At 40.5% G+C, this 22,548-nt stretch overlaps 1 protein-coding gene across 1 annotated transcript in view; it reads right to left on the reverse strand.

Annotated features, from left to right (window-relative positions):
- LPCAT2 (lysophosphatidylcholine acyltransferase 2) overlaps positions 1–22,548 on the reverse strand; it is a 62,473-nt gene that overhangs the window by 19,912 nt on the left and 20,013 nt on the right. The window contains exons 3-8 of the mRNA XM_073307585.1: positions 21,620–21,837; positions 19,473–19,585; positions 16,121–16,181; positions 14,597–14,655; positions 6,302–6,336; positions 347–401 (exon numbers count right to left, since the gene is read on the reverse strand). Coding sequence (XP_073163686.1) covers positions 347–401; positions 6,302–6,336; positions 14,597–14,655; positions 16,121–16,181; positions 19,473–19,585; positions 21,620–21,837 — 541 coding nt within the window. The remainder of the gene's footprint in view (positions 1–346; positions 402–6,301; positions 6,337–14,596; positions 14,656–16,120; positions 16,182–19,472; positions 19,586–21,619; positions 21,838–22,548) is intronic.

Below are 22,548 nucleotides of genomic sequence, written 5' to 3' on the forward strand. Positions count from 1 at the left end.
CAGTGAGGGAGAACAAGTTATTTTGTAATTCAACCTGTTCAGTCTTTACAAGAACAGTGAGTCCAAATGTTTGTGAACAATGGTATTTAATTGTGATTTTATAACAAATACCCTTTCGACCCTTCCACATATGGGCTCTTGTCAAATTAAAAGACTTGTCAGCACGGGCAGCAGATTCAGAGCTGTACCTACCATGTTTCCCTGTCAGGTGAGCTAATCTATTAAGACAAGAACTGCACTTTTTTCCAAAAGACATTTGTTTACTGGTAGATATTGATAAAAAAAATACAGGAACAATAGGTTTATCAAAAAAATCCAAACTTAATAACGTTTCTCCAATTCTTACCTCAATTTCTATCCTGGTGAACAGCTGGCAAAAAGTCATCACACAAAGTTGTTTGCTGGGGAGGGGGGAAAAAGATTTATTTTTTTTTAAAAAGTAATCTACTTTCAGCTGACTTGCAAATACCTTTTGTTAACATTTTTCAGTGTCTATTTTTGGCAATAATCTCTATATGCCCTGAGCTGAGCTTTCTTGAGATGCTGCCTTAGGTTTTCTTCCTCGTAGCGCTGGTTCCTGCTCCTATTAAAGTTAGTATTTATGCTGCAAGTTCTTTGGAGCAGAGAACATGTTACACTTTCTAGTGCCATATGCATTTACAGCACTATATATGTAGTTATCACACACATTCACCGTGCTTTATATAAAGTTGAGAGTTCACATCTTGCTAGCAATTATTTTGTTTTTTTGTAAAAACGTGGCTGAAGATGCATTAGGGGACACAGCGAATCATGACTTGATGACTTTCTGGAAGATGATATTCAAACCCAACCTGTTTGGCTCATTACAGAAGTAACTGGTCTGTGTCATGCAGGAAGGCAGATTAGATGATCTAACAGTTCCTTCTGCACTTAATCTATGAATTTGTAAGCGGTGAAGTTTAGTGGCTTGACAAACAGGAAATCCTGAGTTTTAGCCTTGGCTCTGGCTCTTACACCCTGTATGAGCTTCATCTCTGTGTGTTTGTTCTCCCATATGAAAAATGAGGCTACTACCTATTGACTTCCCTCCCAGGAGCAGAGGGAGGACTGGTTAAGATTTTACAGGTATGTGGATTTTTCACATTTCCAGTACCATCTAAATGCTAACCATTATTATAACAAGAAACCACCAGTGCACTTTGGGTCTTGAATGCTTTAAAAGGCAGTATGAAGTTTTAACACGGGGGAAGTTGGGAAATGAGGTACAGTTAACCACTTCCACATTTGACTGCAAAAATGTTCATTCTGTTAGCACTTTCAAGCTGAAAGAGAGAAGCATTTACTTGTAACCTTAAATAAAGGCAAATTCTACAGACAACTTTATTCTGTTTGGGAAGAGTTTTCTGAGAAGGACGGGGAGAGAGAAGAGGTGGTGGAGTGGGAGGGCCAGCTGGACCTTTCTTATGAATTTTAAACAGCTGACTTGAATTTATAAAACAATTTTAGGCTCCTATCCCACAAGTTAAAAGAGTGACACAAAAGGTCACTCCCTGGTCACTCAATAACAGACCTAACAGTGGCAATTCTTCAACAACAAAAACTTCAAAAACAGACTCCAACGTGAAACTGCAGAACTGGAATTAATTTGAAACCTGGACACCATCAGATTAGGTCTGAATAAAGACTGGGAGTGGCTGGGTCATTACAAAACCTAAACCTAATTTCCCCAATACTAATTTCCCCCTACTGTTAGTCACACCTTCTTGTCAACGGTCTGAAATGGGCCACTCTCATTACCACTTCAAAAGTTATTCTTCCTCCCTTGGTATCCTGCTGTCAATTGAATTGTCTCGTTAGACTGACCTCACACTTGATAAGGCAACTCACATCTTTTCATGTATTTATACCTGCTCCTGTATTTTCCACTCCATGCATCTGATGAAGTGGGTTCTAGCCCACGAAAGCTTATGCCCTAATAAATGTGTTAGTCTCTAAGGTGCCACAAGGACTCCTTGTTGTTTTGCTGATACAGACTAACATGGCTACCCCTCTGAAAGAAAAGGAGTGAGTGAAAGCAGAATGTGGGTGGACAGGTTTCAGGAGGGGCCAAGAAGTGCTCTACCAAATGCATGCCAGCGCTGTAAGATGCAATCGATTAGCTCTTTTATTAGACCTTCCTCCACTATTTCCAGATTGAGTAACAAGGGAGACATTATTCAGGATATAATGAAATTTCATTCAAGGGCCTACAGAGTCTAAATCACCCCTTCGCCTCTGCTCTCATTTCCCGCTATTCTTCCCCATTCACCCCCACCCCTGCTTTTCCCCAATCGTCTTCCCTTCATCCTCTCCTCTCAAAGTCTGCTTCAGTCCTTCAGTCATGTTTCCACCAGTGCTCATATCTACTCTGGCAAATCTTAAGTTCTTTGGTCACATCCTAATGTTTGTGCCATCATAAGGGTTTGTGCCAGCAAGAGAAGTGAGAGCAACTAACAGAGGAACACAGTATGGGAAGCAGAAGAAAGAGTCTTGCTACATAGAGCTAGTCATTCTCCCATACTCTCTGGTTTACTAATTGGCCCCCATGGAGGGAGGTTTTTTTTAATGCTATTATCAGTCTAAAGAGGTTTCCTTTCTAGTTTAAAAAAATGTCATATTTGAGTAAGGAGTGCAGCTTTAAAAGGTTTGATTACATTTTCAGTTATTCAAGTATTAAATCTAGGTTTTCAGTTTTACCTCTGTGTTTACACCCACCTATGCCATTTCACGTTGTCCTTTTAAAAAAGAAAGTAATATTCTATTAAAACAAGAAGGAGTCCGGTGACACCTTAAAGAATAACAGATTTGTTTGGGCATAAGCTTTCATGGGTTAAAAAAACCCACTACTTCAGATGCATAGAGTGAAAATTACAGATGCAGGCATAAATATACTGACACATGTAAGAGAACTCCCTTCTCTTCAAGTGGAGAACCAGTGTTAACAAGGCCAATTCAGTCAGGGTGGATGTTGTCCACTCCCAATAATTGATGAGGAGGTGTCAATACCAAGAGAGGGAAAATTGCTTTTGTAGTGAGCCAGCCACTCCCAGTCCCTGTTCAAGCCCAAATTAATGGTGTTAAATTTGCAAATGAACTGCAGCTCTGCAGTTTCTCTTTGAACTCACCTCGTCATCAATTATTGGGAGTGGAGCATATCCACCAACTGAATTGGCCTTGTTAACACTGGTTCTCCATTTGTGAGGTAACTCCCTTCTCTTCATGTGTCAGTATATTTATGCCTGCATCTGTAATTTTCACTCCCTGCATCTGAAGAAGTGCGTTTTTTTAACCCACGAAAGCTTATGCCCAAATAAATCTGTTAGTCTTTAAGGTGCCACCAGATTCCTCGTTGTTTTTGTGGACGCATGCTAACACGGCTACCCCTCTGATACTTAATATCCTATTAGTTTATCCTCATGTTCCTTTTAAAACTCCATTCAGTTCATTTACTTATGCTTTTGTTAAATAAGTTCTGGGCTTTTCCATGTGTATTGTGCAATTGTGTGCCCAGATATACAATTCTGGCAGATCCCATTAGCACCCATTTGTTTCCAGCATTTTCTTTTAAATGTATTTGGAAAATTCTTTTTTAGCATCATCCCTTCCTAGGACACGTGAAATAATTGGCTTAAGAAATGACTTGATGGATATGGTCTAATTACAAGGATCTAGAATAATTTTGTATAGAAGAGATGCTCTGGAACAAAGGGAAAGCACACTGTTGATGTTGACATTAGTCAAACTGAATGGGAAGTAAGATTTTGAGGATTCAGTTCTTGAAGTCCCTTTGCAGACTGCCTGTTTACAATATCCCAATCTTTTCACCTATTTCTCTGATAAATCTGACCCATACTTTTCATTAATCTTAATATTCTGGTGTGCCCACGACTGTGACATCCAAGGTGTCACTCTTCAAATGCAACTTGTTTCTTAAGGCAAGAAAAATAATGCTTAGCCCTAAATCCAGGGCCAGGAAGAGGAAAAGATGATCGATGTAACTGCGGTAACACTCCTTTCATTCAAAGTGGTTCAGAAATTGAGTCTCAAGTAATCTGCATGAAAGTGAAGACTGTTCTTCTTGTAAAGTGTCTGTTTTATTGTTCTTGAATACAGTTCTTAAGTTTATGGGGAAGAAAGGGCAGTTTCTTGAGTGACTCAAGCCACTTGAGGTAATACAAACCCATCCACTGTATTTATTATTTTTATTACCTTAGCATCTAAGTAATAAACTAAGATAAAAAAAATACCTGTATGCAATAAGGCTCATGTAAAAATCACACACATTCAAAGCCTATAAAAAAAATCTACATTCCATCCTTCCAACAGCAAATCCAGTATGCGATTATATGAACAAAACCAAGGATTTTCACAGGACCAACTCACACCGAAGACAGTGGTTGCCTGGGACTATTAAAATTTAAAAAAAAATCAGGACACTTGCTTAGGAGTGTTTATAGGAACCTGTTTTTGAAAATCTTGGCCTTAAATCTTAGCTGCTATTAAGAAAATTCTACTTTCTCTACTCGACTTTCAAAAAAGAAAATCTTTATCATGTACAAGTTGTGTGAATGGAATTTTCTGGAACCAGTGTCCAGGCTGGACAAAACATTAGAGGAAATTCCTTCATTAGCTATGAGAAGAACTAGATCTTCAACTGGTAAGACTGCATCAAATATGTAAATACTAGAATCAGCCAATGACAGAGGGCACCATGACTAAAATGTTCCTAAAATATACTTAAGTATAGTTCTCCTTGGTTATTTCATGTAAATGTGGAAAGAAATTCTATACTACATTGGAATTTTAATGCATTTTCATTTCAGTACTACTATATAATTATAAGAATTTTACAAAACTATACACAATGTTTCTACTGAGGTTTTATAAATAAAATATATGACATCAAATATTTAAGCTTTAATATGCTCAATTGCATGAGCTCAATTTAGAATCATTCTTATTAGAAAGCCACCTTCGTTAAGCTATTGACCTTTGTTGGCCTCTGAGGGTGTCCCTTGAAGAGTTTTCACTTTTAGTATCTGAAATCAAAGAGATCTCTCTTCACTGGAATCTCCTAAAGCTAAAGGCACTCTTGTTTAATTGTGCAAGATGAAAAGTACTGTAAGGGTCTGAATATAGAAAGAACGTCTCTCTGTATCTGATGGAGGAGAGGAAGAGATGTTTGCTATGTCCTGGCCTCTTTATCTACTGTATGTTGGGGTGAAACTTCAAGTCAGACAGAGAAATGAGTATGCTGGAGGTTAAAATGGCACCAAAGAAGATAAAAATAAAGTAAGTTGCTGATGCCTGTGATTTTTCAGTAGTGACAGTCCAAAAGAAAAAGGAAACATAAACTTTAAGAATTTCACTTCCATGTCTGCTTCATTGTAACACGTGAAAAAAACAAAAGCAAGGAGAAGACTAACCAAATCAACTTTTGACAATATGCAGTTATTTAACTGCAACATTTTTCTCTTCTATAACAGTTATTATTCTAGTGTTACAAGCAACCAGAAAATCCAGAATTGAACATTTTTTTTACTATCTGTGGGAACCATTCGGATCTAACTACATTGCAAAAGTCTGTAAGCAGTCAAGCCTTAGACTATTCACTGGACACTCTACTGCAGGGGCAGAACCTTTGCATTTATAAAATTTAATGCTAGAATAACTGGAAAGAATTATTCGAGAAATGTTACGAATGCAATGCACCTGCAGCTACACATACAATAGGGCTCGGTTTTCCTCCACTTTCACTCTTTGCACACCAGCTTAAAACTCCTGACTTCACTGGAGTGACTCCAGATTGAGACCAGTATAAGCAAGAGGATCCTCAGGGTCATATAACTGGAAAATGACAGATCCTTATAGGACAGAAAAATAAAACAAGTACAAAATTTGCTGCCATAATAATACCTAGCTCTTTTTATCAGTAGATCTCAAAGCTCTTTACAAAGAAAATTATCCCCTTTTTAATAGATGGGGAGACTGAGGCACAGAGAGAGTAAGTTATTTGCCCAAAGTCATCCAGCAAACCAGTGGCAGGGTCAGGAACAGACCCAGGTGTCTTGAACACCAGTTTAGTGCTCTATCTACTAAAAGATTAAACATTGGAGCCTCTCACATAATGTCAGTGTGACCCCCCAAATACATGCCATTAGAAGAAGAAACCAAGAAATGTGTTCCTGTGGACTTAACAGGGCTGGTTTGCTCATTGCCAGTGTATTTATTAATAGGAGAAGTTCCTGTATATGGTTTTTAATACAGTTAGGAAACTTACAATGAATAGCCTTGCCATGTCCAGGTCACAGTATCCTAACAAAAAACAAAAAAACAGAAATGTATGACAAGTCAAGCCAGAGGGGAGAACAGACATGATACAACAGAAAATTATAAGCATACAATTGTGAAGCAGAGGATGTTTTACTGTCTTATTAAAAAAGAAAAGAACGTTAATGTGACCAGAATCCTTAGCCTTATAAATATCTTCACCAGCTGCATTTTTGTCATATGAAAAAGGAAACAAGTGTGCCAAGAGAAAAGATTGAACCCATGCATTAGTTTGCCCACGCAATTTTGTACTGACTGATGTTTTACATCACCTAGATTCTTACTGAGCTCCCATTAAAAGACTTCACTGGGAGTTGACATGAGCTCTATAAAAGGCCCTAATTATAATCTACTCCTTGTCTTCCAGGAACAGCAGCTTTACAGCGTGGTTTGGTAGTTCTGCTTGAGATCACAGCACTAGCTGTGCCAGAACATCGTTCTAGGGTATACATGGTCTTGCCTAATTCCTGCTTTAGAAAGGAATGCCTTCCATTTATGCAAAACCAATCCTTTATTACTGCTTCACTCCAGTGTTTTAAAGTTGACCTACAAAGGATACCAAAAGGGGAGGGGCGGGGGGAGTTGAGGGGCTTGTGCTACTTTAGGGCCTGAAAGGCTGGGTCAGTTTGTTTGGTTTAATTAAGAACAAATTCTGCTTGTTTTTTCATCATAGAAATGTTAGGAATGTGAAGCCTTGATCTTCTGTGGTTTTGCTGGAGGACCAGTGAGAGGCACTAAGCTCTTATCTCCCTAAAGCAGGGGACACAAATGTGGAATCTTCAACAAATGTTTCATTTATTCTGAAATATTAATCCCTGAGGTCAAACAGATGTTATTTTAAACAGTCTGACGAAGATTATCTTCTCTCACTTAACAGTAGTATTTTTTATAGGATATTTTTTATACTATTTTTACTCCTTTAGCACGCGTGATCTCATCATTTACACAAGGCTCTCCAGTCATCAAAGGGTCTTCCAGCCTAGACCGGAAGTTGAAGCCAGACAAATTCAGACTGGACATAAGGCGTAAATTTTTGATTGGGCGGGTAATTAACCATCAGAACAATTTACCAAGGGTTGTGGTGGACTTTCCATCACTGACATTTTTGAAATCAAGATTGGATGTTTTTCTAAAAGATCTCCTGTAGGAATTATTTTGGGGAAATTCTATGGCCTGTGTTATACAGATCACACTAGATATTCAGTATGGTCCCTTCTGGCCTTAGAATCTATTAAGGGTTCTATTATTAGAATCTAGACAGCATCGGAATTTCTAGTGTAGAAACATACAGAAATTTTAAAAACAAAAACCACCAACAGTGTATTTCAGGCCTTCTTTATACAGCACAAAGAAGCTAAAGAAAGGCACAAGCCCATATTTTTTTCTTTTCCCAATCATCTTGTATAGAATCAGACCAGGGATAATCACAGCTTAGTTGAAATGATTTTTTTAAATTGTTGTTGCAGGCTGTTCTTATCTTCCCACCATCACATCCGTACTGAGCATGGTTAGAAAGAAAAGGAGCCCTAAACAGAAACAAAATGTGGTGCACATTTACCCTAGTTCTCATAAATAGAGGATGACTATACTGTAGATTAAAATTTACCAAAACCATGCTCTAAAGTGTCCCTAGCCTCTGTTTGCCAGAAGCTGGGAATGGGTGACAGGGGATGGATCACTTGATGATTACCTGTTCTGTTCATTCCCTCTGGGGCACCTGCCATTGGCCACTGTTGGAAGACAGGATACTGGGCGAGATGGACATTGGTCTGACCTAGTATGACCATTCTTATGTACTTTGTAAATCCAAGAAAGGCTAATTTACCTATAGTATTTCACTTTTTAACTCTGTAAAGCTGCTTAATACATTTTCAAACTTCTCATTTATAAGGACACAGATTTACCCTATTAATATTTTATGGACAAGATTGCCAATTTATACCTTATTCTCAACACCCTGAATTTACTGACTGCCTCATTAAACTGCTTTTTATACTTTTAGCTTCCTCCTCCAACTTCCGTACAATGACTGTTGTCTTTAAGGTCATTTCCTCTTTATAAATGATCTGGTGTTTTTTTTAAGTTTTAAAACTCTGTACTAATCTACTTCCATCCATAGATGTCAAAGTGCTTTACAAAACATCACTATCCCCATGTGACAGGTGGGCAGGCTAAGGCAAGGCAAGATGTAGATACATTCAGCATACCAGTGGCAAAGGCAGGAATGGAACTCAGATCTCTGACTTGCTGGCCATTCCCCAAACACAACTAGCCCATGCTTCCCCTCCCTTTATTGCCTGTCCCCTCCTGCCCATTGCCCTTAGAATGATCAAACTCAGCCTGGGATGTGAAAAGTAACTTCCTCTTTTTGCCTCTTCCACATCATCAATTAATAAAAATTCTACAACAGGAATGCAGCTGAATTCCACTGGTGCTGCATGAGGAAGACTAGAACCCTGCTCAATCACTTACAGCTGTATTGGCTCTGCAGGGCTAGCAGGAACAGAAAGGTGTTTGTCGTCAAAGTTCATTGTATCTATACTGTTCCATTATTAAGCAAGGGACTGACAAAACTGTCACACAAGTAAACAGACAAAGGGAGCATTTATATTATAGATGGAGGCAACATTTTTACATCGCTTGATCAAAGCCACTTATGTATTAAAAGCACTCTCCATTAAGATAGCTGCAGTGATCACCTCATGGTATCAATTTCATGCATTTGAAAAAAGACTTTGTCTACCTCTGTATGCCAGAGAAGTTACTATAGAAAATACGCTTGTAAGAAGGTACAAACTGATTCAAAATAACAAGGTCTGACCATATGTTCAATTGGGTTATGGCCTTCTTGCCTGTTTTTTCCCTTTTGACCTCGTTTGCCGAACCTTGCTGTGATAAAATACTGGAATCTTAACAGAAGAGAACACCAGCAGAATTTTTGATGTACTTTGGGGAAATCTGAGATTCAAGAGGCGGACACTGTGGCTTGGCAGAAAACTTCCAACTTCCGCTATAATCAAACTACTTTTGCTTACTGTTTTACTTAAGCTGCATCTAAAACCAAAGAGACCAGCTACCAGGGATTTCACAGCCCGAGTAGCAACAGCCCAGGTTTGATGCTAAAAAGACCCTGGCTTCTTACATTAGCTCTCAAATGCTACACAAGTGATTCCCATTCCTGGGTCTCTGAAGGAGGATTCTGCTTTGAAACACTGTGGGAATGAGAAGTACTTGTGGCACCTTAGAGTAACAAATTTGTTAGTCTCTAAAGTGCCACAAGTACTCCTCATTCTTTTTGCTGCTACAGACTAACACAGCTGCCACTCTGAAAACTGTGGGAATGAACTGGGTACCTGATCAATTGTGTATGGAACAACACGACTGGAGGAATTAAGGAACACAAACATATTTGGACAGCCTTGTGAACAAATATGGCAATTTCCTGCAATACCCTGGAGAAACATTATAGGATGAAGTTAAACCTTACTGAATCAAGTTTAAGAATAAGAGTAGTTCATTGCATTAAAAATGCAAACACTGATGTACTATTGTGGGATTGTATCTAATGTCTCTGGGGGAAGACAGGATTAATGCAAAGCATGGGAAATGTTAGGGGCTTCAAAGGACTATTTGAAACTATTTGAACTTTTAAAGTTAAGTGAGTTTCCAGGAAATCTCTAGGGGGACGTATACAGGCAAATGTGCCCCCTTCAGTTATGCAAGAACTCAGCCTTTTGAAGCTTCGCCCTGAGGAGGACACCCATGGTCTACAAATTGCCTATTCCCAGATCAAAGACCCAAACTGCACACAGCAATGACTTACAGATTCATGGGGTGCTTGTTTTGAGCTAACAGCAGCTATGAACTTATGACCACAGCAAACCCTTTGGTGGGGTCTGAAAGACTGTTTTACCTGCCAGAGCCCTTGCTGGAGCTGAGGTGATCTCTGGTAAGCGTATTAGCATGTGTGTAGATTCTTTTATTGTTTTTAATGTACTTTCTCTGTAATACTTTCACCTTAAAGGTGCTTGCTCAAGAAGAGCTGGGTGGTAACTTAACTGTGGGCAATTATGCTGCTTATAGCCCCCGAGGAAGGAAGGCAGAGCAGGCCTGCTGAGGCACTCTGCCTTGCTGGGGAATTCACAGTGTAGGAAGGGATCTGTGCAGCCTGGAAATACCCAGGACAGGAAGGAGAGAGATGCATGTCTCTGCCCAAGAGATGATGGTTGTGGAGCTGGAACCCTGCGAATGGGTGCTCTTGCTGGACTATGAAGGGGGAATACAGATGCAGGTGCCTGCCCTGGACTGTGACAAGCCTCACTAAATAGGTAAAGAAAATACAGCTTCATATGGCCCAGCTATCAACCCACTCAGTGTTGGTCCAACACACTGAGCTGTATTTATAGACGGTTTACACAAAAGCTACTGCAAAGGAAGTTTGGATACTTTGCATGTTACCACAACTGATCAAGATTCTGATGCCTATTGCAAACTACACATCCTTAAATTCAGGACTAAAACCATGCATAGCGTATGCTGCATGAACACATAATGCTGCATTATCAAAACTATTAAAAGGATAAGCACATTTTTAAGATTACTTCTGCTTATCATGAAAAATGATAAAAATGCCTTTTAAATGTGTGACAAGACAAAAAAATTCATATGAATAATCAACCATAGTTTTTCTTCATTACTATATCTTGCAACACCTATTTTATCAACCTATTTTCCAGAGACAGATTCTCAACAAACAAACAAAAAGATGTACTCTACAGATTTTAAACTGTTTAATTATTATTGTGGTTTGTACTGTGGAGCCCTAATCGAAGCCCAGGAGCAAGCTGTGCAAGGCGTTGTACAAACACAAGAGGAAAAAACACCCTACCCCAAGCAGCTTAGAAGCTAAGTAATAACGTATTGCTAACTTGTGAAAGCAAAAACTTGCCAGTTACTTTATACTGTGTAATTTCACTCCCTAAATTCATCTAAGTATCCCCTCTATTAAGTGCAGGAACTTATGGAAGACACGGCTAATAATGAATTGACATTCTCCAAGAAAAAGTTAGCAAGTTTTTAAGAGACTTTTATGCGAGGTCTTACAAGCATTCAATCGACTTCTTTTACTGTCAAACGCCACAACAGAAATGGTGGCATGCTACTTGTCTGGTACCTTCAAGTGGGGAAAACAATTTCTGTAATCTTCCGTGTGTACAGTAACTTCTGTCTCCCACCTGGAATTTCTGCCCCTTCCTGCTGTAACATTTACTTGTGCACCCTTCATTTCCTCCAAACAAAACTACCAAAAAACTGATTTTCCAATCCTCTTATTCTTAATAAAAAACCTATTGTGAACTGCACTGGGCCTTTGCCCCCTAACTTAATTTGAACCTACACACTATGTTGCAATGGGCATGTAATGAAATGTTGGCAACTTCCCTGCGGAAGTCAGCTGAAGGACATCGTTCTACACCCTGTTGCAGTAGTAAAATTACACTCATGTCTAGCATCGTAATCATACGCTTCGCGAGTTAACCGCATGGGAAGAAGGCTTAGAAAAAAAAGGTGGGGGGCGAAAGTTCACCAACACAGGTGTGGGTCCCACTGTGGTAACTGGGGGGAAACACCATCAGAGGAGAGTACTGGCATCTAAGGGCAAGTCTAAGCCACAGTGCTACACTGGCACAGCTGCACCGCTGTAGCGTGCCTGGTGGAGATGTGCTACGCCAACAGGTGAGTGCTCTCCCGTCGGCATAATTACTCCACCTCGGTGGGAAGCGGAAGCTGTGTCGGCAGGAGAACGTATATAGGGCAAAACTTGCATCGCTCGGGGTGGGGGGTGCTTTTTCACGCCCCTGAGCAACGTAAGTTAGGTCGACTTAAGCAGTAGCATAGACCTGCCCTAAAAGACACAGGACACAAGTGATCCCACTCCCCGGCCCCCACCTCAAAAATGTTTGATCCTTCTGGTGGTGGTGGGGAGAGAAAGAGGGGTGGCACACAGGCAGCAGAAAAACAGGAGTGTACTAGCCTACACCACTGTAAGTTAGGTGTATTACAGCAGTCATAAATTAAGCCTCAGGGAAGAAGAGCACATCACCCGGACCACAAATACAAGCACATCTATTTCAGCTTAATTAATTACAATGAAGAGCATTAAATGTCTGCCTTGGGGGTTTTTTGAGCTTACTCAGGGAGAAGAATTGCTCTAACAGCTACAAAAACTTGGAAAGATAGGGTGGTGGAGAGTGGAAGTAAAACTGAATCAGAAGTCCCCAAATTCCCATATGCTAAATGCTTGTAGCTGCCTGCTCGTAAGGAATGAAAGTTACCTTAATTAGCTGTGACAGGTAATGAGAAAAATGTATTTAATTATATGTTTATTTAAGACCAGGGTGATCTCCTGGCCCCACTAAAGTCCATGGCAAAACTTCCATTGATTTTAATAGGGCCAGGATCTTAGCCAAGTCCAGTATAGGCCCACTGAAGTCAAAGGGAACCTTTCCAGCGATTTCAGTAAGCTTTGGATCAGGATCTAATTATATTCAGGAGGCCATGGCTTTAGTCAGCTTACTTCCAATCTGATGTAAAACATTTAGCTGTGTAAATATTAAAGGAGTGAATACTGAAGGAAGAACAAAGTCCTTTAACATTGGGGTCTGATGCAGCCACTGCACTGGTGGCATTCTTTGATATGGGACAATTCAGAGGAGGGAGAAAAAATGAAAGAGTGTTTTGGTTTTTTTTATTAAAACATAGAAGTAAGAGCGAAGAGACCAGAATTCTATTCCCAGCTCTGCTACTCACCCCCTATGGGACCTCGGACAAATTGTCTCAGTTTCTTCATCTGTAAACTAGGGGTAACATTTACCCTACCTCCCTTCACAACACGAGTGAGGAAAGTTCATTTTTATATATGTACGTTTCTTGAGTTTCTTGGATGCAATGCAAACTATTATTCTTATGTACATGTGAGAAGAGTGGCAGTGATTTTTGCCCCACATATCAGACAGAGGAAGTAGTAGTATGGGAATTACATACGTGAATCGAGGATTAAAAGTATCCTCAAGTTTATCAGCCACATAAGTATTTCAGCAGGCTGGAACCAGATGTGCAATCGAGGACAATTCTTAAAATTCCATGCACGCCTAATAAAAAGGGTTAGTGAGAGGCAGTGCACTCTCTTTATTTGCGGCCTTCTAGTAATTATCTTATGAAACTATTTCAAAGGTTGTTTCTCTTAATGGGTCACAATTGGTCTCCCCCCCACATTACTGTGAAAGATACATAACCAGAAGTTGGCATGCAGCTTTACAGAACACAGATAAAACACGGTTTCTGTCGCAAAGCTAATCAAGTTATGACATATTACAATTAATTTAACGAGTGTGAAACGACAAAAAGGAAAGCAGAGTTTATTATTCTAAATAATTTAATTGGGCCGGCGGCATAACATAACTGCACTGGAGGAGGACATAAGCGTTTCTTATGGTAAATTTATTTGTATCTGCTAGAATATGGAAAAAGTGTATTAAAAACAATTGGGTTGTTGTTTTCAATTTTTTACAAGACATTGCAAAACCAAATACTAATACTGAAGCGCTAAACGGGACATTTCCAAAGCACATGCTACACTGGTTGCTTCAATATTAGGAAGAATGCAGTAAGCTCATTTGTATTTGGAAAACGTATGTAGAAGTATGAAAAGCAAAGACTAAGCACTCCCCAAACAATAAGACGTAGTTTGAGGGAATTGCTTCCATGTTGCTTGCAGTCAATCAAAGGGAACATGTTGTACATTACTGTTACAAATTTGCTTTTCACCCCTAGTAAACAAAATATAGCAAGAGTGCTCTTAAAGTAGTATTTAATTTCTTAAGCACTTTCTACTGTATTACACTGGTAGGCCCTCAATCTTCAGATGTGCCAAGTGCAATCTTGGTGCAGCCATGAGTAGAAGACTAAGCAACCTTTCTGCCCCCACAGTCCTAGGATAGCCCCTCAGTCTTGCCACACCAAGAAGGAAGAAGAACGATGCAGTAGAGCGAGCTACGCTAGTTTTGCATCACTGGAGGATTCCCCTGTCTCAGGGGAATTCTCAGCCAACCCTTTAAGGCAAAGCAGCTGGGGCCTCTAGGAATGCCTTTAAACTTGATGACAATGGACTGCCTAGAACCTGTGTGTCTTTTAAGAATGTTTTGATTTCTAGCTTTGTAAGTTGCAAAAAGGAGAATGTTCTACTCACCAGTTTGTTTGGATATCGGAGCAGCACCGGTTGCACGGGAACTCCTGGAATAAAGGCTCCTGTAACCACAAATCACTTTTTAATATACAAACATAATCACTTAAAATTCTTAGTGATTAAGACAAGGGAGGACTGGAGGACAAATAAAACGTAATGGGGAAACAAAAAAAAGAAAAGAAAAATTATCCCCTCACAGTTATTTTTTAAAAGCATGACTAGTCAGATTCCAGATAAAGGAGATCCTCTCTTCTACCAGAACAGAGTTTTAGGTCAGAGAGAAGTGATTCCCTCAGATTTGTGGATTATTTTGAACTAATTTTCTCCCACCTGAATGAACGTCAGTTCCCAAGGGACATAGTCCGTGTTGTTGCAGCCATGTTGGTCCCAGGACATTAGAGAGACAAGGTGAGTGAGGTAGTAAAAGATATTACCCATCTTGTCTCTCCAGTCACCAAGGGAATAATATTGGCTACATGTTCACATGACCATTGGGGAGAATGACAGTCAAGATGGTCACATAATGCTTATGGTCCTTATTTAGTCACATAGGTGCCTATACTAGCATTGTGTGACTTTGGAATAAGGAGCTGTTTTTTCAACAACATAACGTGGGAAACCAGCATAGCTTTGGTAAGCAAGCAGCAGCAAAGACCACTTTCTACTAGACAGTGCCATTATAGAATATCTATTCTGTGCAGCCAATAATCTGTTCTGCTAATCCTGCTAAATATGAACCAGAGTAGATTTCATAAATCAGCTGCATGACAAAGATTTTTTTTATTTTTTTCATTACTACCTGAACAAATATACACTGAAGCACTGAGATTACTTCAGTTAGTTGCTCAGCTCTAAATTTCAAAAAATTACAAGACTACTATTATGAAACTAAACCAAAATAAATGCAATTATTAATTATCCTGTAGGAACCAGTAAAATTCCGAGTAGTTTATGCATTTGAAGCATTACTAAGTATATTAAATGTTAGGGGTTAACTAAATAAAAAACAAATGCACCTCAAATTACAGGAACATTGTCAGGTCAAATCTCCCAGAAGTAGGTTTTGTGAAAATGGGTTTCCACTGTTTATTTTTAATTTTAATGAAGATGCTTTACATAAAACTAAATAGACATTCCTGTAAACTACACAACTATTGAATCATTGCTCTAAAGCATGAAAAAGACACAGTTAAATTGTCTAGAAGCTGCCCAGAAACAAAGTGTAACTAACTAGTCTATTATCATTCTACAAGCTGCTGGAAATTGAAAAAATAAATTCACAGCAAATGGTATAAAGTAGTAGAGGTTTTAAAAACAGTTTTAATAATCTAAGGTGTTACTAGCAGCACAGGTGAAGAAAAGTGGCTTTTTAAACATCCTTGACTTGACAGTACCCTTGCAGACTGTAAATAAACAAAAGAAACCCACTGGTCCAAATTAATATATTTACAAACTGATGAAGTGACTTTGTAAATCATGCCTGTCCATGATTTTCTAACAAAATACATGCAACACAATGTCTCTCACCTTGTTTAAAGGTGATCAGGCAAGAACGATTTGTACAGGTGCCTTCTGGGAAAATCAGTACCTTGGATGGAAAAAAGTGTATATATATTTACATACATATACTTTATACTTCTGCCTTAACAACTTATACATGCCTGAAGGTGTGACTTCTTATTCAAGCTCTCTGAGCTGCCGATGAGCCCTGATACTGCACCACAACTTTATCACTTTGTCAGCAAGGAAATGAAAGAACTAGTGAAGGATGCCAGTGACTGACAGCAATTTTATTCGTCTGGATTTGGAAACAAATGCTTTGTAAGAGAGGGAACTTCTGGGAAGGTCTTTGTCAAGTCTGAAGCAGAGCACAAAAGGCCTCCAATGTTTCCCTTGCAGTATCTAGTGTTGGAAAGAATGAGCGATTGTTTCTTTCTCTTCCAGACGCTCCTTACAGATCTGTAAGCTGAATGAACGTTGAGTCTGGGTTGACATCAAGTGCACAGGAGGCACTCAAGCACTCACCGACGCAGATGCTATCAACACGAGCTCAGATGCCAACTGTGAGGGTATGATCACGGATCAAGGGGCAACAGCAAAACACAGACTTAGGGTGGGGGCATTTGTGATGTGAGGACTTCTGAAAGCATTACATGCTACTGAATGGCTTTGGAGCCTGGAAGGATCAGATACACTGGATACCCAGGAGGTCTTAGAATCATCTTCGGAAGCAATGGGACTAGAAGGAGATACAGTATGACACAGCACAGCCAACCCTTCAAGGAACATAGAGCACACCAGCAGCTTCGTCTTTTCAGGGCACTCTAGCAACACCTATTGGAACTCTGAACTCTCTGGGCAAGAACATGCAACTCCTAAATAGTGTCATTGTAGCAAAAATTACAAAGAGATGCTCCTACTTCACTCCCTCCTAGTGCACAGGGCATGGCTGGGGGAAAAGAAGGCATGCCCAAGGCATCCCTGTGCTCCAGTGATACTCTGCTTGGGGCCATAGGTAGGTAGATGTAAGTTAGAGCAACCCCAAGGATGCTCTAATGTATGACAGAGGGGCAGCTCCAAGGATAGAGGAAGCACAAAGGTGGTACACACATGACCATTCCTGTACCAACCATAGTACAACCAGAACAAAAATTGTTGCCTAGGTACCTGGGCATGAAAACTGATACATAAAGGACATGAGGCTGGTGCCCAGAGAGAAATTTTCATATTCCTACCTCCAGAATCAAGTAGACAAATGCAACCAAGAGAACCACCCTTTGAGAACCTAAAAGAAACTGGGAGCAGCCACATGTGCTCCTGGCTAGCACATGCCACTTACCTCAGCACACATGCTGAGAACAGACAAAGCACTCTAACCAGGTCATGCCTAATTTGCGCTAAGGAGTACAGGGGAAACAACAGCTGGGCCCCTTTGTTGCTAACAGGGGTGTTCTTCTGTTGATGCGTACTGTTCTAAGGGAAGGGGCCCCTGCTTTCTCCTCCACTGCACCCACGTAACAGTGGCAGCATTTGGCCCTAGATATTTTAGACTATGTGGTGAAAACATGTTTACAGTCAGATTCCTCCAAAAAAGAGAAGGATAACACACAGGACTGGGAGTCAGTAAGCACGGACTACATTCCCAGCTTGGCCGCTGACTCACTCCACAACCTCGGGTTGGTCACATAGCTATGCCTCAGCTTCCTTGTTGGTAAACTGGGAATCCACGAGTCTACTCTAATTTATGCCACAAGCCGAAACAGAACCCAATACCTCTGGGGATTGGGATAGTGCAAAACGGTCTTAAAGCCACCACTGTGTCTGCCCCCTGTCTTCAGCAGAGCTCTGGTGCACCTGGTCTATATTCCATCCAACCACGCATTTCCTCCAGGAAAATGAACTGCACTGGCTCAATCACATCTCCATTTCTAAGCATAGCATTACTCAAAAGCTTTCCTAGACATGACCAGAGTGTTTGATTAAAATGCCTGCGTAGCAGAGTTCCATACCTGTGACAAATAGAAAAACAACCAAGACGGCTGTAAGAATGCGTAATGAAAATTTGAACATGCACCTGTGAGTCAAATTAAAGAAGCTTAAATCCTAACTAAAGAACCTGGAGCAAGCTGCTTGTGAAATGAAAATGATGCATGGTACATTTAAGTAATCTCATCCCAGGGAGAAAATGACATGTGTTTTGGTTTTCTGTTTCCTGGAAATGGGGATCTATGGCTGCTGGCTGTCCCGACTGCCCCTTTATCATTAGGGCTGTGCATTCCGGTTCAACAAAAACACAAATATCTTGCTATTGGCATCTCTGACTTTTCACAAGCTTTTTATTTTTGCTTCAGGAAGCCAGTTATGGAACAAAAAATAAACTGATAGCTAGTTTCCTCATGATGTTTCAATCATCCAGGAAGTGACCTGCTCTGAGAAAAATAGATCTCATGATATTTCAACCACTGAATTTGTTCTCTCAGTCACTGAAAACAAAAACAAACACAGGCACACGCACGAGATCAGGGCAGATTTCTACCTTGGATGCTCCTCTGCCTTTAAGATCTCCACACACAATAGAAGAGGTGCCATTCCAATGCGTGGGATAGGACAGGCTCAGGATTTGGTCAAATTGTCCTCGGGAGTTCAGTTGTGTGAGGCTCCCTGTGCATTGTCAGTCAGGGGGTTTTATGACAGGGCAGCAGTGGGCAGAGGTCAGAACTAGAGAATCAGCTTCGTCAGGGATCCTTTAGGCTTTGCTCTTCCAAGAAGAATGGGGTGTGCGAAGGCTCCAGGGCCCATCCCAGCCCTTGGCCTGGCACAGTATCTGTGGAGCTGCTCCTCCAAACACTACTCTCTCCATGGAGGTCCCCAGCATCCAGCTACTCAGGCTGGGAAGATAATGTAGTCCTAGAAGCAGAGAAACAGCGTGGTGCTGAAAAGTTACCATAAGCGAGTAGGTGTGCAGTGCTGATATCCATTATTCTCATGCTGAGCTCGAACACAGATGGTAAAGTGGCTTCCAAAATACAGGTGAAGCTAAATGCCTACTAAGTTTCAAGCAACCTGGTCAACAGGCTCAAGGCCCCAAACTTCGGGGCAGGGAGAGGGGGGAAAAAAGCATCCCTGTGAGTGTTCTTGACATATATTTTTTACAAGTTGTTAGTACGTTTGGGTTCTGAATTGATTCCTCAGTCACTCAAGAGTAATTACGCTGGAACCCCCTTTCTTATTTAAAAGCCTTTTATAAACCCAGAAGGGTTGATGATGTCTCTTTTGGTTTGAAAGTTACAGCTACAGGCAAGTGTCCAACTGAATGGGACTTTTAAGCCTTAAGCTTCACAATTTAAAAGGAAAACTGACACTTTACAGCCTATTTTACCTGTGGCCACTGGCCTCCTGATGTTGCTCGTTTAGTTATCTCATTGATTGTATTCCTTCGAGAATCTGGGTCTAGACGTGATACCAATATAGGCTGGAAGGATCTGATAATTGCTGTGAAAGAGAGATTCAAGTTATCATTATTATTCATAGCACACTAGTACCTAGAAGATCCAACTGAAATCAAGTGCCACTGTCCTAGGCATTGAATAAGCGCATAGAAAGAAACAGACCCTGCCTTGATCAGCTTCCAGTCTAAATAGAAAAGACAGGCTAAGAATGGGAAAAAACAAGATATTACCGCCCCTAATACAGAGAATTTTTGTGATTTTTCACCCACGTTCATATAATCTGTGGCAGAGTCAGGAACTGAATGCAGATCTCCTAAGTCCCAGTCCTGCCTTGACCACGAGACCATCTTCCCTGCTGCTGTGCTCCCAATGCTAGATAGCAAATATCAGCAAAAAGAAAAGGAGGATTTGTGGCACCTTAGAGACTAACAAATTTATTTGAGCATAAGCTTCCGTGAGCTACAGCTCACTTCATTGGATGCATGTAGTGGAAAAGACAGTGGGGAGATTTTATATACACAGAGAACATGAAGCAATGGGTGTTACCATAATGGATTTTTTACTGTCAGTCCTTTTGGTATGATGTCCATCTGTTTGCATTTTAAAAAATCCATTATGGTAACACCCATTGTTTCATGTTCTCTGTGTATATAAAATCTCCCCACTGTATTTTCCACTACATGCATCCGATGAAGTGAGCTGTAGCTCACGGAAGCTTATGCTCAAATAAATTTGTTAGTCTCTAAGGTGCCACAAGTACTCCTGTTCTTTTTGCGGATACAGACTAACACGGCTGCTACTTTGAAACATAGCAAATATCAGTAAGTCTTTCATGCTAGTCTAGTGTTCTTAGGTTACTTTTCCTAGTTGCTGACTGGGAGTTTGGCTTTGCGTTATATTGCTTATGAAGAATGCTGTAAACTTCAGGCTGGCCACCATAAAAAATAAAGGACGTGAGATTAGTAAAAGTGCTACAGCATGTATATGGCCCCATTAATAATAAGTGTGGGTCTTCTTTTTTCTTGGGTCAATGGGAGGAGACGGAAGGCTCAGACAATAGGAAAAATCAAGCATATATTCTATTCTAATCTACGGAATGGTTTCCTTTTTGGTTTACTTCTTCACAGCTCAGTGACAGACACACACACACAGAGGAGAAATGCTCAGAGAGTTCAGATGTAGAAAGCAGTGGTAAGAATATGCCATTTTCTGAATTTCCTTGGTCTGGGTCTGTTCTGCATTTTCTTTACATAACTCCCCACCCCCAAGACCTCAAGTAATTTGTATGTTCATCTGCAAATTCAGCACTTTGAGGGCTTGATAAGTCCATTCCATCCACCCATGTCAAGTAAAGAAGCCTTTGCACAACTTGCCCATTCTTGGAAACGTCCGGCAGATCTGCACTGGGATTGTCAATTCCACAGCTTCCTTCAAGCCTCCTCTGAGCTACTCATTGTCACAGGCCAGGGGCATATCTAAGCCTTAAGCGTGGGCTCACTACATCCAGTTCTATGGCAAGAAGGTCTCCCTGTGGCAAAAGTCCCCCCAAAGTCACGTGAACCGTGTTCCTTTGGTTTCTTTGTGTTACTCCTGAAGCCCCTTGGTCTTCCTGCTTCCTTCCCCTCAAGAGTCTGAAATTTCTGGAAAACTCCCATCCAAGTTGCCCAAAGGCAAACACTGTCAACAGGAGAATCTTCTGGCTAATGACTTACAGTATGATTGTCAAGGGTCACTTGAGTCATGTACACAAAGGAAGACAATAGAGCTAGAAATTATGGCAGGACAGTGTTAGGGAGGGAAACACAGTGGAAATATAGGTCAGGATTTCAAAGACATTTAGGCACCTAAAGATGCAGACAGGTGCATGGTGCGATTTTCAGAAATACATAAGCAAGTTAGGAGCCTATCTTCCATTGAGATCTGAAAATCCCACTAGGCGCCTAGCTGCATTTTTAAGTGCCTAAATATCTTTGAAAATCTGGCCCTCAGTCACTTTTTAACATAGGACTTTGGCTCCTAAGTCACTATGGCACTTAGGAAAATTTTATCCCTTATCTGTAACTTTATCAATACTTACTGCCAAATACTGGGGTCGACAGGTTCTCTACCCTGGATACGCTCGATGGAAATCCAGCTACGACACCAATAATTCCATCAAAGAAGCTTGAGTGAGGAGCTGCCACAAAGATTGGGGCTTCCAAGGGACCTGCTACTTTCCCCTTCACTTTAATTTGGAAGCCCATCAAGAAGAACAAAGCACGACCTAAGCACTGGAAGGCACATTGGATCACTTTCCTTTAAAAAGAAAATAAAACGAATAGCGTGCATAAGTGAATAAACTCCATTATGTGCTCCGGCCACCATTTCTTTCCCACTTTAGAATAAAGAGCATGCAAGTAAGGTTTCCATATCATGCATTATAACTACTGGACTCATGCACCAGCTATGTGGGAAGTCAGACACTACTGCCTCCTTTTTACGTTAAAAACTACAGGGATTCCACTTTGAATCAAAATTAGCCAGTCAAATAACATCATTCCTGTTTTTTTTAAATGATCCGTTTTAATAAAGAAACCCTGATTAAGATGGAAAATGATCATGTTCCTTTAAAGAGGAACTTTAACTCTCAGCTACTCCCCGGTTTTGCTGTAACCCACTTCCTGTTATTATTCACGCCTGGCATCATATGGCTGCAGAGAGGGAAGAATCTGGAATGCACCCAAGATATTGAAAGGCCCAAAGCGGAGCGATCAAAACCCAGAATCCCTGCTTATAACAGATATAGCTGTGAAACAGCCCTTTAATGACATCACACCTAACAGAAAAGACTTGTGAGCGGCCACAAGTGTTTTTGTTGTCATGCATAATATTATTGAGCAATCTGGGCACAAATGTGGCCAAATACAAACTTTGCCTATTATGTAACATCAGCAATATATGGGGATGTATTTTCTTGTTCCCATCATCCTTGGGCAGAATTCCAAAGGTGTTTTACTTCCTTTGTTA

The sequence above is a fragment of the Lepidochelys kempii genome, chromosome 12, assembly GCF_965140285.1.
Source record: "Lepidochelys kempii isolate rLepKem1 chromosome 12, rLepKem1.hap1, whole genome shotgun sequence".
In the NCBI taxonomy this organism is placed as follows: Eukaryota; Metazoa; Chordata; order Testudines; family Cheloniidae; genus Lepidochelys; species Lepidochelys kempii.